At 44.3% G+C, this 16479-nt stretch overlaps 1 protein-coding gene across 9 annotated transcripts in view; it reads left to right on the top strand.

Moving 5' to 3' along the window:
* Positions 1-16479, top strand: part of FMNL2 (formin like 2) — a 333194-nt gene that overhangs the window by 305850 nt on the left and 10865 nt on the right. For all 9 annotated transcript variants that reach the window (XR_008711915.1, XM_055572551.1, XM_055572544.1 and 6 more), the window contains exons 14-23: positions 1161-1473; positions 1812-2024; positions 6968-7092; positions 7663-7865; positions 9105-9339; positions 10396-10464; positions 10592-10672; positions 12653-12782; positions 15288-15451; positions 16321-16422. Coding sequence is in view for 8 of the 9 variants with exons in the window: in XM_055572551.1 (XP_055428526.1) it covers positions 1161-1473; positions 1812-2024; positions 6968-7092; positions 7663-7865; positions 9105-9339; positions 10396-10464; positions 10592-10672; positions 12653-12782; positions 15288-15451; positions 16321-16422 (1635 nt within the window). In the remaining variant the exon portion in view is untranslated. The remainder of the gene's footprint in view (positions 1-1160; positions 1474-1811; positions 2025-6967; positions 7093-7662; positions 7866-9104; positions 9340-10395; positions 10465-10591; positions 10673-12652; positions 12783-15287; positions 15452-16320; positions 16423-16479) is intronic.

Raw genomic sequence — 16479 nt, 5'->3', positions numbered from 1 at the left:
TGGCTTTAGCATTGCTTTTATTTACAGGTCAGGTATTTATAGGGTACCATCCATGTGTTTGAACATAAAAACACCAAAATGGCTGGAAGGCTTTTAGGCAAATGGCTGGCTTTTATGCCCCCGTTAATGACATGGCACATTTTATGCGATGGTTATCATGTCTACGTGCGTTGCTTGATATTCTGACAGGTCCTACAGTTAACTCTAGGAAATTTGTTTTCTGGCACACCATGGAGATAAAGTTGTAGCATATGGACTCAATTCAAGTTCAGACTCTCAGATTATTAATAATAGACAGGGTGTGAAGAATGTTTCCCTGCCTGCTAGAGGTTTGTGGTGAGAGATCACGTGTGTCAGGCCCAGAGAGTGAGTTCCATAAAATCCTTTCACTGGAGCCTCTGTGGGCCCCTTAGAAAAGGAACCAGGACAGCCTTTGAATTAAAAGTCGTGACGACTTTGTTTTCTGCTAAGAACCTAGACAGAAATAAGTAATTAGTGGAGGGCAGCACTGGACTGTTTTGTTAACTGCATTACCAAAGGGAAAATGTTACAACAATTGCTGTCCTGGACTGAGCTTGGTCAAGGGGGCATTGTGAAGGCCAGAGATATCCATTCAAAACAGTCAGCCCCTGGTTACTCATGAGTGGATTATTCCATGATTTGCAGATTTTTAATCCCAGTCTGACTTCTATCCAAAGTCTGATATAGGGACCTTTTGTCTGCTGTTAGCTGATATGTATCTAGGAGTTACAGTTAAATTTTAACAGAACTAAAAGGAAAACATGCTGTACTATCAGAATACCCTCAGGATATTCCCAAGTCAACTATAAAATTATTTTTGGATTACCTCTGCCCTTTTCCTCTTCACCTGTGGGGAAAACTGACTTAGCTATATTTACTAAAGGAAAGAACTACGTTAACAGTAACAATTGCTAGAATGCGTGTATTGCATGCATTACCAGTGAACAGTTGATAACAATGAGACTTGATAGGTTCTGGCCAAATTCCATAGATTTTCTATATATATAAGTATCCTTTTTCTTTCTTCTTCTGCTTCTTTTTTTTTCTCTCCATTTTCTTTACCTTCAATTTGCCAATCTAATGGTAATACATATGGATGTCACGTGAAGACAAACTCTTGACCATGGCCTCTTTTGCAGGAAATCTACAAAGATGCAAATACCCAGGTTCACACATTAAGGAAAATGGTCAAAGAGAAAGAAGAAGCCATTCAAAGACAGTCTACCCTAGAAAAAAAGATTCATGAGCTGGAGAAACAAGGGACCATTAAAATTCAGAAGAAAGGGGATGGGGACATCGCCATACTCCCTGTCATGGCTTCTGGCACATTGCCCACAGGGTCCGAAGTGGCAGTGGGTAACTTCGTGGGACCAATAATGGGGGCCCCCTCCTCGGGACCCTTGCCTCCTCCCCCCCCACCACTACCTCTGTCGTCAGATGCACCTGAAGCTGGTAAGAAGCCTTGGCAGGAGAACTGAGGTCGTATTGGGATATTTGTATTTCTTCTTTTACCTACTGTTAATTTATGTCCTCTGTCTGCTTTTGTTTGCATGCTCTTGTATTTATTTTTAAAAACTGTTTACATTTTGAGATTAAAGTTGTAAGTCTTTCATATCGTATGTTGTGGAATACTCCCCATTTGTCACTGAGGACATTGTGTAATCTGGAAAAAAAAAAAGCATTTATCCTTTTCAGTGTTTTGTTTTCAGTTACTTTATGTACACATGGCATGTTGCAGGAGAATCCATTCCTCTGTTTTAAAAGCCCATTTGTTTCTTTTCTTTTGCCAGTGCAAAATGGCCCAGCAACACCACCTGTACCAGCCCCGCCCCCGCCTCCACCTCCTCCCCCGCCCCCGCCTCCACCTCCTCCCCCGCCCCCTCTCCCAGGTCCTGCAGCTGAGACCCTGCCTGCTCCTCCCTTACCACCCCCACCTCCTCCTTCTGCACCCCCGCTGCCCGGGACGTCTTCACCCACAGTGGTTTTCAACTCAGGATTAGCAGGTAAGAGCACAGATTTAAGAACCAGATACTTAACACAGAGAGTCAATTGTCTTACCTCCAGAGAGTTAGAGGCATTCTTTTCAATTCCAGGTCTCTTCTAAAATCACGTATTTCCTCTTAATGTAAGACCATTTCCGCTAATATAGCCACTAGAGGGGAAATTGTCACTCAGGGGTGGCATTTTTCTCTCAATAGCCTTTGTTGTGGAAGTTCCAATCTCCCGCTGTCTTCCCACCTTCTCTCTCTCCACCTAGAGAAGGGAAAAGAGACAGGTTACCTTCTTAGGGATCTTTAGGGGCTCAGGAAACAGGACCATCCAAGCTCTGACACAGCAGGTGTGCTTCCAGTGCTTACGGCTCTTTTCTTTGAAGGTATTTTCAGTGGCATCTGCGAAAGAGGAAGATGCCTTTCTGTGTAACTGTCTGATGTGGGCTTCCAGGCATTTCTTCGGAGCATTTGAGGACATCACAATTCACTATAGTGAAATTAAGCTTTGAAGGGAAATGTCCCACCAGCAGTATCTTCTTGCTTTGAGATGCTTCCTGTTGATGCATGGGGTGCTGCTGCTGCCAGGACAGGGTGTGGATTTCTTCCCCCATCAGAAGTAAGGCCGGGCCGGTGTGGCTTGAGAGCAAGAAAATTGCTCTAATGTCTTGAAATCTTAAGTTCTTATTTTTGACTCATGAAAAGGAATTTTTACTCTTTTCTAAAATACTGCAAGCTGTTTTCCCAGTCAGAGCGTTTCCCTGCCATTTGGAATTGCTCTGAGCATTGTGGAGCCATCCCTTTACCACTGGATAGTTCTGCTTCCTCATCCGTTTCAGTCCTTTCGTGAGGTCTCTTATTTCCAATGAACTAGCACTCTAGTGGTCTCATTTCCAAGGCTGCAGTGGTTTTCAGAGCCTTTCGCCCCAAGTCTAAACGATAGTCTTAATTATAGGCGATCTCCTAGCCTCCCTCTCTTAGCCTGCCTGTGCCGTTGGCAGCTGGACTGGCCGGTCATTAAGACTAATTCATCCCAGTGACTAAAGCCCTTTTCAACACCAGCAAACCACCCATAACAAACTTGTTCTACATCAAATCTGTGGCCTTTACTTCCACCCCTGTTTATATAAAACTGTCAAGCAAGATGCCTGTTTAAAGTCGTGTTGACAGTAAACCAGTGACTTATTTCAACCTTTGAAGATCTTCCTCGTCTACTGCTTTCTTGTAGAACTTTTATTGCTTCTGAAGGACAAAAGTTAAAGGAGTGTCACAATGAGACTGTTGGATTTTGAAACACAAGCAAACAGAAAACCTCTTAAGGAACCGCAGGAGTCTGTTCCATCAACAGGCTGTTTTCAGTGCTATTGTGGAAGCTTGTCGTTGTCGTGTGCACCCAGGCCCGGGGATGAGTGCACCAGGAGCGCTCACGGCGAGGTGTGTCACGCTGGTGTCGCTCCTTTGGTTGTGCTTCTTTCTCTCTGGTAGAACCTAATGTGCGTACACCCTCCACTTCCATTCACCTGGGCTCCGACTTGTACCTCCGAACTGCCGTGGCCGAGAGAAGAGCCAAGAGGCTGAGGTGCGCAGGTCCAGGGCTCCCTGCTGAATGAGTCTCGGCCTCTCAGGTTAAATGTTTTGCCTGGGTTCTTCCTCCTACCACGTCTTTGCAATTTGTTGGCTCTGTTGATTTGCCTCAGTTTCACAGTGAGGCTCTGTGTTCAGCTGATCGTCACGGCTCCTGCCAGGGTTGCTGCATTTGGAGGTTGTCCCCTTCTTGTGCAGTTTGAAGGACTGGATGTGGGACTGAAGAGACTCCTCTTTAGTGCCATGAGCATCCACTAAACAGCTATAAGATGTTCTGTTTATCAAGACGTAAGGACTATGAGATCCTTATGAGTCTTTGATAGCTTGGGATCAGGCAGTTTCTACAAGGCCTTTAATCTCTTTTCATTACTCGGCCTTAACTTGACCATTAATACTTAGTGGTTGTAGCCCATTTTGTGGGCTGCTTTGGGCTACTGGCCGCTTTGCCATTGTGTTCAGTAACACGCTCTTTCTGAAACCAGGAGGTCAGACAGAATCAGGATGTCCTCGTAGAGCCAAGAGACAGCTGAGATGATTTGCCAGGGACTCCTGGGAAGCCAGAGACCTGTAACATCACTAGGCTCCTGGATCTACAGGCAACTGGATGTCTTAGTTCTTCAGTAGGCAATCAGCAAATATGTTCTTGGCGACCAAGTCAGGGGACCAGGAGGAGGTCCCTAAGTTTATCTTGTTGACTTTTCTTTGCATTTTATAGAGAAAGTATTATTAGTGTGAAACATGCATTCAAAGTGTAAGGCATGGCTCCTGAAATCTGTTGGATCAATCTGGTTCCTGTTTCTCGGTCAGATCATTGATGACAGGCCCTTGGGTAGTCTGTAACCTTTGCTGCCTCTTTGGAAGAATGTGTTTTCGAACTTCACAATGAGAATTGGGAGTTCAGCTGATTATTTTTTTTTGTTAAAAAAAATTGTTAAGATCTTATGGAATACCTGGTACAGGTCAATATGGATGTTTGGGACCACTGTAATGAAATCATCTTTTCCTCTCTTCTAAAAAAGAATTGTTAAAAAAAAAAAAAAAATAGTAAGGGTGTCTTTAAGGCAGGCCTGAATGGAAATGAATTTTTGGCTCTGCACTGCCTTGTGAAATGTGTCCCAGAAGTGTGGAATTCTCTGCTAAGAGTATGTGAACTGCTGAGCCGCTGGATGCTAACCATATCTAATTTTTTTTTTCTGTATTTTCTTTGTTCTCCCTGCTTCCACAAAAGACGGGCCCATCAAGCTTTTCTGTAGGTTGCTCCTCCCTGAGTGTGTTGAGTGTCTGCCATGTGTCCCCGTGGGTCACATTGTGCCGTGACATCCCCCGTCTCCCATCGAGCCATTGCATTTGCTCTGTGTCCGTGGGGAGGCGCGGTGCTGGCTGGCAGTTGCGGTTCCAGGGCTACCCGTGTTTTAGTTGAATCTGTAAAAGAGGTTATGGCCCATTAGGCAGACATCCTGGACTTCAGGCACCATGTTCCTTTCTCCTTGGACAGAGGACTGTTTTCTAGTTTCATTTTCATAGTTGGATCTCAGGGCCTCAACTCTGGAAGGGTTTTAGATTTATCCTGAGGGAGAGAAACAAACTCCTCCCCAGAAGAAGGGCAAGCTGGGTGCTGGGCATCCCCTCCACCTGGGGCCCGGCTGTCTCCACAGAACACCACCACTCCCCACCCCATCCCCAACACACACACAGCCACCTTCTAGAGCCAGAACACTGGGAGCACGATGCATATGGTCACCTAATGACCCCTCCTCTGCTAACCGCATCCCCCTTCCCCAACTCCTCAGGGTCAGGACAACCTTTCTGAAGAGAACATTTTTTTTGCCTGTGCTCTGATCTCAGGCTTATTCCTAATCTTGCTGAAAGAGTTAGAAGTGGGATGGCTGCCCATGGAGTGACTTGTAGGGAGTGTCCTGCGGCCTGGAGGGATGATGGGAACAGGTGATGCTGACCTGGCCGCCTCAGGTTATGACAGGAAGGTGCAACCTGCCCCCCAACCCCTACCTCTTCTCCCTGAACTTTGTTGAGGCGCCAGACTAGAGGAAGTGCTGGTCCTTCGTCCCCTGGCAGACATGGTTCTTCCTGGGCAGCACTGACAAACACGGTCACCAGCAGGCAGTGGGGACTAAGGTGTCGCATCTGGGGGTGGACGGCCTGGTTGGCGAAAGCTGTGTTTCTGTGTCCCTGCATGCTTCTGTGTGGATCTGTCAGATGACATTCCTGCTGTTTCCGTGGCCTTCGTAACTCTGGAGGAACGAGAGGCACTGTCTGTCCCCCTTATTGCAGTCAGGCGGGCAGCCAGGTAAAAGCCCACTTGTGTGTTATGTTTCTTTTATTCTGCACTGATTGAACTTCTTCTTCTCCCTCCCTCCCCACATAGTGTGGTGTGCATCCTGAGACAGACTTGGAAGGTGAATATTTATAGCTAGTTGGTTTAGGAAGACTTCTTTATGTTCTGCAGTTAATTTATGGACTTTTTAGTGGATTATCTTTTTGAGCTTATTTCCCCAAAGTAAGAGGAGTTAGCACCCCTCCGCCCCCATCCCCTCAGAGATAGAACCCTTCCCATTAAGAGGTTTCCAGTGTTTTTGATGAATGCATTCTTACCTTCTAGTTGCAGGTAGCTGACTCCTGGGGAGACGTTGCTCCTTGCAAGAGAGGGCAGAGACTGCAGCCCTTTTCACAAAAGCAACGCAAACCCCCATTTCTAAGTACCCTTTTTGTCTTCTTACACATTTTCTGTTTGTGGACTTGCACAGCCCTTAGTCTGTTTGGAATAACTCAGCAGCCAGTATAATCCCTTTGACTGAAATCATCCGTAGGGTTGTGTTGCTGTGGCTGAAAGGCAGCCTTCTGGACCTTTCATTCCTGGTTGTTTAGGCAGATACTATCTGCAGCCTCTGATCATCGCCGAAGTTTTTTTTTTTTTAAATAAATGTTCAAGAGCCATAAATTTAGGATGTCAAAATTACACTCACGTTCATGCATGTCAAACCAAGTGACACAGGGTATTTGCCCTCTCTGCTATCAAATAACATGAAGAATCATTTTTACTCCCCGACACTTCGTGCTAAGCATTGTCTTGACACTGTGACTGTATTTCAGCCATCCAGTTGCCTACATTAAAACAATAAATACAAGTAAAAAGCCCAGGGCTTAGGCCTCTTTAGCACGCTATTATATCAGTCAGCCAAATGAAGACCTCAGGTTGCTCTGGCCAAAGCGTTGTATGACATTTTCCATTTTAAAAACATCTGGCCACCTCTTGCCAGTCTTCCTCCAGGGTTAGAGTGTCATCTGCAAGGGCTGTTGTCTGATTGTTCTCAAGGGTCTTGGTGGAATCTTCATTGCATTCTCTCTGACCTCTGTAGCTGTGAAAATTAAGAAGCCAATCAAGACGAAATTCAGAATGCCAGTTTTTAACTGGGTTGCCCTGAAGCCAAACCAGATCAATGGCACAGTCTTCAACGAAATTGATGACGAACGAATTCTGGAGGTATCTTTCTCATTGGTTAGAAACAAGGGACCTTCTCTGTGCAGCAAAGCCAGGATGGGTGCTGTGTTAACCGGAACATTTCAAAAAGCTAGTGTTTTAAGTGTCTCGATATAAGAGAAGAAAAGGAGAATAAAATTGATTGCTCTTTTATAAGGTGGTTCTAAAACTGTGTTTAACAAGTGACATTAAAATGGAATAGTTTTGAACATATTCACTGTATGTGACAAAAGTGACACAGTCTCTGCCCTTAATTTATAAAAGGGCATAAAAACCTTTTACTGAACTGTAAATAAAAAAGGACTCAATAATCACACCCACTAGTTGGTTTGGTGGATAGCTTTGGTCTGTGCTGGCCATCCCTACAAGCCAGTAATTGAAAGGCAATTGAATTAACTGGTTGGAATCAGTTGTCCAAATAGTGAAATAGAGTTAAGCTGTGGCCAAAAACAAGTATTATACTTGGTAGAAAAAGTAACCTTTTCGATGCTTAAGAGACTATCCAAATTGTGGCTTCCTGACTTCGTTTTTAAGTACAATCTAATTTGCTTATTTCATCCCTCTCCACCCCAGGATTTAAATGTGGATGAATTTGAGGAAATATTTAAGACAAAAGCCCAAGGTCCTGCCATTGATCTTTCTTCAAGCAAACAGAAGATAACGCAGAAAGGATCGAACAAAGTGACATTACTAGAAGCAAATAGGGCTAAAAATCTTGCCATCACTTTAAGGAAAGCTGGAAAGACCGCTGAAGAGATATGTAAAGCTATTCATGTGTAAGTTCAGGGCATTCAGGAAGATTATATCCTAGTAAATTTAGGATAAAATGATGGACCAGAAATGGCCCATGGGGGTGCCGTATTAGAATGAGTAGTTGTCTTATAAGAACAACAATTGGATCGTGGCATCATTTATTATCTTGGTCTGCTGAGGGAAGTATTGCAGATGATAAGAAAAGGGAGAAAATGTCACTTTCTGTGGAGTATCTGAATTTTATCCAGATTTGCTGAGTACAAATTTGATGGCATTTGTGGAATGATTCAACTCAATGCCAGATGCAAATAGGATACAGATGCATATTTTAATTCATAACAATAGGAATGTGATTCCTGTTGCTGCTTAGCACTTTCCGAACATTTTAAACCAAGTTTAGTTCTTTTTTTTTTTTTTTTTAATCCGTGAACTGCAGAGATGGCATTGGTTTTATTTACTCTTCTGTGAGAAGAATCTTTCTACTCTTTCACTTGTAACTTTCAAATATAATAAGGATGTTATTAGATGTTTTAGGAACTAATTTGTCATTGATGTTCTGTAAATTTTGATCAGAGATTCTGTTTTGATTTCTGGTGCTGAAAGCTAATATGCATTATGGTTTTTAATCTATATTTATTTTGCTTGTCATGATTAAATGTAATTCTGTTGTTTTGCTGAACAGAGTTTGTCCAGAGAATAAAACAGAGGTTGTAGCACATACTTCTTTAGTTCACATTGAGCATATGTCCACAAAGAGCTGGTATTCTTTAAACGGATGTATGCATTTAAGCAAAACATCCATTTATTATAGGCATTTGGATGCATTTTTCCTAAACACAAGGAAAAATATCCCAGACTTGCTGGTCTAATTGAAATCGTTTACAGAGTTCATCAGATATTCTGTAATCGTGCATATAATTTGTATCTCTTTAATTAGTAGGATTTCACATGCCTAAAAAATGTCCTTGAACCACTTAACCATCAGACGTTCAGCCTTCCTTCTGCTTTTTCCTACTGCCATTTATTGGTGGTTTCCAGAGGCTTGGGGCTACTGATAGCCTGAAAACTGAGTGTGGCAGTCGTGGTCCAGGTTTCCAGGAAGGACCAGTGAAGGTCCCTGATGCACAGTCAGGAGCCAGCTCCCGGGGGCATGTGCACGTCTGTAGACATCAGCCTGCTGTAAACATCAGCTCATCCATGAGCTGGGCCAGATGGGAAGGAGGTTCTCTCTCTAACACTGGCATGTCCACTTCTGTCTTCAGATTTGACTTGAAGACCTTGCCTGTAGACTTTGTAGAATGTTTGATGAGGTTCTTGCCAACTGAGAATGAGGTGAAAGTACTTCGGCTCTATGAGCGGGAACGGAAGCCCCTGGAAAACCTGTCGGATGAAGACCGGTTCATGATGCAGTTCAGTAAAATTGAGAGGCTCATGCAGAAGATGACCATCATGGCCTTCATCGGGAACTTCGCTGAGAGCATTCAGATGCTGACTCCTGTGAGTGGCCCGGCTCTGGCGAGGGCATGGAGGGGTGCAAAGAGAGAGAATTTTTTGTTGTTTTCTTTTATGGTTCTCGCAGAATTGCACTTCATGTCATGGACTCTAAGATGCTTTCCCAGAACTTTCGAGATGGCATTCTTATTTTCGCCATTTTTTTCTCACTGTGTATGCCAAGTAAATTTGAAAACAGTGAATTTCCCTATTCCATGTGGCTGTTCCCCCCAGAGAATGCCATTTCCTGTGTCTGCAAATGTCCTTTGGATTTTAAATGACACTTCAATACAGAGAACAAGGAAAATCATTTTCTCGAATTTGGTTCCCTCCTCAAAGTACCAGTCCTCTGGCTGGGGTTAGCAAGACTGAAAATGTAACTTCATTTCTAAAAATGATCTCATATCTTTAGTGAACAGGCTTATTGGCTTTCATTGGAAGCATTAAATTTGCCATGGGAGTCTTCTTCCTTGGAAGTTTGTTACAATACACTGTGGTGATGTAGAAATAATAGCCAGCCATCTCTTATTTCTTTGTGTTAAGCTGGTAGAGGCTTATGAATATCATAAATAGTTCTTTCCCAGTTCTGTTTCTAAATAAATGTTTGTTAATTGCTGATTATAGTAGCATGTATTCTGAGAATTTCTGCACAGTGTTGGTATTTCTCTGCTATTTTGTTGTGTTCTTGTTCTTGGCTAGCTCCATTGATTTAAAAATATGAATTGTATTACATGATTACAGATGGTGGGCAAGGAATTGAATTCTATTGAAAGACACTGTTGACTCCTAACTCTTAAGTCTCATTGCGTACAGATTTTATGATAATCATAATGCTTCCTATTTAGAGAAGAGCTTACATGTGATGCGATAGTTATTTAAGACCTAGCAGGACAACTTAAATTTGTTATGTTTAGGAAAAAATAGAATCTCAGCATTAAGGCTCTAAGTTCTAAATGAAGGCCTATTTTCTTCTGTGTTAGTTTTTAGTTTTCAGTTAGAGTTCCCCATTTTTAACATGTCTTTCCCCCCCACCCTTCTTCTTTCCTTTGACTTGGAATCTAGCAACTGCACTCAATTATAGCAGCATCTGTCTCAATAAAGTCGTCCCAAAAACTCAAGAAAATCCTGGAGGCAAGTAAAGTTTTCCTTTCATGCATTATGCACGTATGGAAGAGCTGACTTGTCAGTTGCATTCCTCGGCTGGGGAATGCCTGAGATGCTGTCCTGATGGGCTAATCTTTTCTCTTGTTCTTTACAGATCATCTTGGCCCTTGGAAACTATATGAATAGCAGTAAACGAGGAGCAGTTTATGGATTTAAACTTCAGAGTTTAGATTTGGTGAGTGGGTTAAAAGAAATACAAGAGTTATATGAGAGATGAAACAGCTGGCACAGATTAAACCCTGGAGCAGAGAGGTTCTGCTCTGGGAAGTGGGGTGGGATATTTTGATGAAGATTCTCTGCTAGTGGGAGGATCAGTTGGTACAAATTTTCTGAAACACCATTTGGCAGCAGGCACTTCAAACGAATAATACCTTGTGACCCAGTATTTCCATTTTTAGGACTCCTTCCTCAGGAGTCAGAAGTATGGATTCTGTTATGTTATTTATAATTGCAAACAATTAGCAACAATGTAATGGAGAAGGTAATGGCACCCCACTCCAGTACTTGTGCCTGGAAAATCCCATGGACGGAGGAGCCTGGTGGGCTACAGTCCATGGAGTCACTAAGAGTCGGACACGGCTGAACGACTTCACTTCACTTTTCACTTTCATACATTGGAGAAAGAAATGGCAACCCACTCCAGTGTTCTTGCCTGGAGAATCCCAGGGACGGAGGAGCCTGGTGGGCTGCCCTCTATGGGGTCACACAGAGTGGGACACGACTGAAGCGACTTAGCAGCAGCAGCAGCAGCAACAATGTAAAGATTGGAAATGATTAAATATGCTGTAATAATAGTTGATCCAATGAGCTCTCCTTCAAGTGTAAGAATATTTGTGAAGAGTTTTCAAAGAAATAGATAATTTGGTGTTTGGGAAAGAAAGAGTATAAGTTGTCTATACAGTTTGATTTTTAACTAAGTAAAATACGGAAGAAAAAACCGAATGGAAGTAGGTCAGGTATTAACAGAGAGGTTGAATGGAATTAGGAAATTCTTTAGAGCTTCTTATTTTTATTTTTCTATGTTGTCTTAAAAAAAAAAAAATTTTTTTTTTTCCCTTCTTGGATGGAGAAGGGTGCTCTGCTTTTCAGTCACCTGACTTGTGTGAATAGCACTAGAGAAAATGCTCTGTGGAGCCCTGTCGCTCAGGCTGTATCAGTTCAGTTCAGTTCAGTCGCTCAGTCGTGTCTGACTCTTTGAGAGCCCATGAATCGCAGCACGCCAGGCCTCCCTGTGCATCACCAGCTCCTGGAGTTCACTCAGACTCATGTCCATCGAGTCAGTGATGCCATCCAGCCATCTCATCCTCTGTCATCCCCTTCTCCTCCTGCCCCCAATCCCTCCCAGCATCAGAGTCTTTTCCAATGAGTCAACTCTTCGTATGAGGTGGCCAAAGTACTGGAGTTTCAGCTTTAGCATCATTCCCTCCAAAGAAATCGCAGGGCTGATCTCCTTCAGAATGGACTGGTTGAATCTCCTTGCAGTCCAAGGGACTCTCAAGAGTCTTCTCCAACACCACAGTTCAAAAGCATCAATTCTTCGGCGCTCAGCCTTCTTCACACTCCAACTCTCACATCCAGGCTGTATGGGGTACCGTGATTTCACAGGAGCCTACGGGGCAGTGGGTGGAGTCCCCGGCCCGAGGCTACACGGTTATTTGATAGGGAGTGTGTATTAAATCTCAGTTCTGGCCCCTAGGAGGCCATGGTCCATTAAGCACATCTTCTTTGGATTGGGAAATAAAAGCAGCCAAGTGGGATGTGAGGACTGTGGGGAAAGGGCCTCTGCCTGCCAGGGTGCACCTGTGCTCACCTGCCAGTTCCAGCCTCAATCCCACTCTGGCCTTCACCTGGGGAGCAGAGCCTGGAGTCTTGCTGCTTGTAAGCGGCGGGGAGGCGGTGGGGCGGATGGGGACGAGGAGTTCCGGTGAGGAGAGAAACGTGAACGGCTCTCATGCTTAGATTCGTCTCTGAAGTTTGGTGTATCCCCTGGTCAGGAAGTCCTCTTGTCACTTAATAATCCAGGGGCTGGTTCACGTGAGAACCAAGCTGACTCTCCTGTGGGGGTGTTTTCCGTCTCCTCTGGGGCTCCTGTGCGCACGCGTTTATTCTGAGGGGGAGAACGTCATCTTTAACCCTTGTCCCCTCTGGTTTTCAGCTCTTAGATACAAAGTCAACGGACCGAAAACAAACACTTCTGCACTATATATCCAATGTCGTAAAAGAAAAATATCAACAAGTGTCCCTCTTTTATAATGAGCTTCATTATGTGGAGAAAGCTGCCGCAGGTACTCAATTTCAGCTTTTAACATTACTGTTGGGTATAAATGCCTTGAGTCATGGGGGAACCATTCCCTGTGTAAAGAGCACTCCTCAGAACCCTTCTATGAAAGTGAGGCTAAAATATCAGAGGCTCTGAGCTGAAACACATTGGCTGTGGTGCTGCCCATTCCTGGGATCAATAACAAACATGGACATGAAGGTGACCTTAGTGTCCTCCTGATAAAGATCCAGGTCTTTTGAGCTCATGTGACTTCCCTCTTCCATCTGTTGCTCTTTTTATTCTGTTGCTGTCATTTTCTTTTTTTCACTTTTTGGCCATGCCTCTCAGCATGTGGGATCTTGGTTCCCCGACTAGGGATCAAACCTGTGCCCCTCTGCACTGGAAGCATGGAGTCTTAACCACTGGACCACCAGGGAAGTCCCTGTTGCTGTTATTTGAAATAAGAGAATGAGAATCTAAGATTCACCCCCACCCCCCAACAGATTCTTTAATTAGATTTTGTGCCGTCCTACTTGCTCAGGTGTGGCAGTTCTAAATGTTTGTGTTTAGCCTGAATTATCAGTAGTACTCGTTGTTGCTTTGCTGTGACAATTGGGAATTTTTTTGTATAAATCACCAAGGACCCTGAGATTGTGGCTCTGTACTAGATAATAGTATTTTTATGTTTCAAATGAGAAAACTTGACATTTTTTATAGATTAAGTGTCTTGCCCAAGGATACATGGCTAGAAAGTGATAGAAACACAACTCGAGGAGCTCCCCTGGTGGTCTAGTGGTTTAAGAAGCTGCCTGCCCATGCATAAGACATGGGTTTGATCCCTGGTCCAGGAAGATCCCTCAAGCCACGGCACAATGAAGCCCATGTGCCACAGCTACTGAGCCTGTGCTGCGAAACAGGGGAAGTCAGTGCAGCAATAAATAAATAATAATAATTTAAAAACAAAAGGAATTTGAATTCGGGTTGTCTTCTCATATGCATTTCTCTTCTGATGGAGTGATTTTCTTCCTTTTCAAGTTTCCCTTTGTCTAAATTAAGGAGTTTTATCATCACAATTCTAATTAAGAAAAAACAAGTTTAAAAATTTCCTGTAGCTTATTTTGGCCCAAATGAGATTCCCCTAAAGTGTCATTTCAAAAAACCCAGTGGGGGAGATTGGGGAGATTGAGGTGCTCTCTGAAAGACTTGTTTTCTGTGTTCTCATTCTGGGGCCCACGTGGATTCCTTTATTTTATTTATTTTTTTACTGTGGTAGAAGTCATATATAAAATACCATTTAACTATATTCACTCATGCAATCCAGGGGCACTGTTCAGTGTGAATGTGTAAGTACATTCACTTTGCTGTGAAGCTCTCACCATGATCCATCTCCTAAATTTTTCACTTTCCTAAACTGAATCTCTGTCCCCATTAAACACTAACTGCCCATCCTTTGTCCCCTCCCCACCCCACCCCCAAACCCTGGCCTCTACTAATGTACTTTCTGACCCTATGAATTTGACTATTCTAGATATCTCATATAAAATGGAATTAAACAGTACTTGTCTGCACCTAATGTACATTGGAATGCCTTTTTAAGTTTCATATGTAACAGATTCTTTATCCCGCCCCTCGTTTATTCATTCACTCCTTCCTTTCTCCAGTAAGCTTTTTTGAGTTCCTGCTTTGTACTTGGCACTGGCCTAAGCACTGGGGAGTCAGAGATGAATAACACAGTGTGGGTCTAGCTAGGGAAAAATATGCTACTTTGTTCTATAATTCCTCCCTGTGCAGAGCTGAGTCAGGGAATGGGGAGCCGGAGGTGGGGCTCAGACCTCCTGCAGGAGGCTACAGGGGTGAACCCACCCTGGGAGGATGGCTACACTGCAGATGGACAGATTCCTGCTCATAATCCCTTCTGAAGCACTGCTCATAATCCCTTCTGAAACGCGGAAGGGTTGTTTAGGGAAAAGAAGCTGTTCCAGGTTGCTTTGGGTCCTGGTGGTCAGGACAACTGAAATTCAGTAGGTGAAATGCTGCCCCCTGCTGGAGAGTCGTAGAAATGCAGAAGAGTTCAACACTTAGAGGATAAGCTCTTGGGCCAGTCAGTTAAGGAACCTCTGAGCCTATAGGCTAAGCAATAGGTTATCATGTCCAGTAAGAAGAGTGGAATAGTTGGAAACAAACACAGGATTTGGGGTCCATATTTGTTATCCAAGCTTCATTTCTGCCACCTCCTAGCTTGTGACCTAAGGAAGCCCATGTAACTTCTTTGTGCTGCTTTTCCTTGTCAGCAACGTGGGCTAATGGTACAAATGAATTAGTGCATATAAGGGATTTACTGCAGTGCTTGATGGTGAGTGCTTAGTAAATTACTCCTATTGAAGCATCTCTTCACTGACAACTGGAAACCAGATCCCAGGCTCTTGCATAACCCTGGTAGCCCACTGAGAAGTTGGCTTCCCAGTGAGAACTCACCGTGGCTTTGACCTTTCCCATTGAAGTCATGGGGACCTTGCTTTCTCTACTTCAGTGTCCCTCGAGAATGTTTTACTGGACGTCAAGGAACTGCAGAGGGGCATGGACTTGACCAAGAGGGAGTACACCATGCATGACCACAACATGCTGTTGAAGGAGTTCATCTTCAACAATGAGGGGAAGCTGAAGAAGCTGCAGGACGATGCCAAGATTGCCCAGGTCAGTGCCTGTGTCCCTGACCTCCATGAAGAAGAAGGAATTGGATTCCGTAAAGCCACCTGGGGTCCTGTCCTGACTAGGGGGGGCTAAATTCCCCTCTGTCTGCTGAGGATAGATAACCTATGTAACTATGCTAAGCAGGGATAGGGTCTTTCTGCATTTGTACCTGGAGATGTCCCTGTCCTGCTCATTGTCCTCTTCTAATTTGAGGTCTTCACCCTTTTTTCTTGAGGCCCACCCCCACTTCCCTTCCATGCAGTGTTCGCAGTGTGTTGGGTTTTTGTGGGACTTGACCTTGAAATCTTTGACCCCCACACTGGGGGTCAAGTTACATACTTGAGAAGCAGCCAGAATGGACTGTACACCATCACAGAAAGGGAAGGCTGTGTCAAGGGAACACGGGAAGCAGACGTATTGGGCTGGCTCCCATGTGAGTCACACAAGGCAGCCAGCCTTGTGTCCCAGGAGGATTCGGGCAAAGACATGAGTATCCTGGCTGTGGAAGCAGTGAGCTGGAGTCTGACCAATTTCTAAGGTCCTTTCTGACTTGGTCGACTTTTAGGAGTCCTCCCATGGCCTGAGGACACTCTTGTAAGGAGAAGCTCCTCATTTGCGTGTGTGTGTGTGTGTGTGTGTGTGTGTGTAGAAGTGGCAGGAGGTCCCAGGGACAGGTTGCTGTGCAGCACTCTTGCCTCACTCTTGCCTCTTTGGGTTGCCTTTGACCAGGTGTTGGGAGGAAACACAGGCTGTGGAGAATCATGGGAGGTGAGGGAGAGCAGAGGGCAGAGAGTTGCAGGGGCCCCTGCAGCTCTTTCCCAAGTTCACATGCTGGAAAAAATGACATTTAAGAGAAATTCACTTTTTCACAGGATGCCTTTGATGATGTGGTGAAGTATTTTGGAGAAAACCCCAAGACGACACCCCCATCGGTCTTCTTCCCCGTCTTTGTCCGGTTTGTGAAAGCCTATAAGGTAAGCAGGTGTCTGTCAAGCCTCCCCTGGCGTTATTTCTTGAGCAGGTGCCTTCCT

Source organism: Bubalus kerabau, chromosome 3 (assembly GCF_029407905.1).
Source record: "Bubalus kerabau isolate K-KA32 ecotype Philippines breed swamp buffalo chromosome 3, PCC_UOA_SB_1v2, whole genome shotgun sequence".
Taxonomy (NCBI): domain Eukaryota; kingdom Metazoa; phylum Chordata; class Mammalia; order Artiodactyla; family Bovidae; genus Bubalus; species Bubalus kerabau.
The sequence above is the reverse complement of the archived record's forward strand: the minus strand, read 5'-3'. Positions and strand labels throughout refer to the sequence as shown.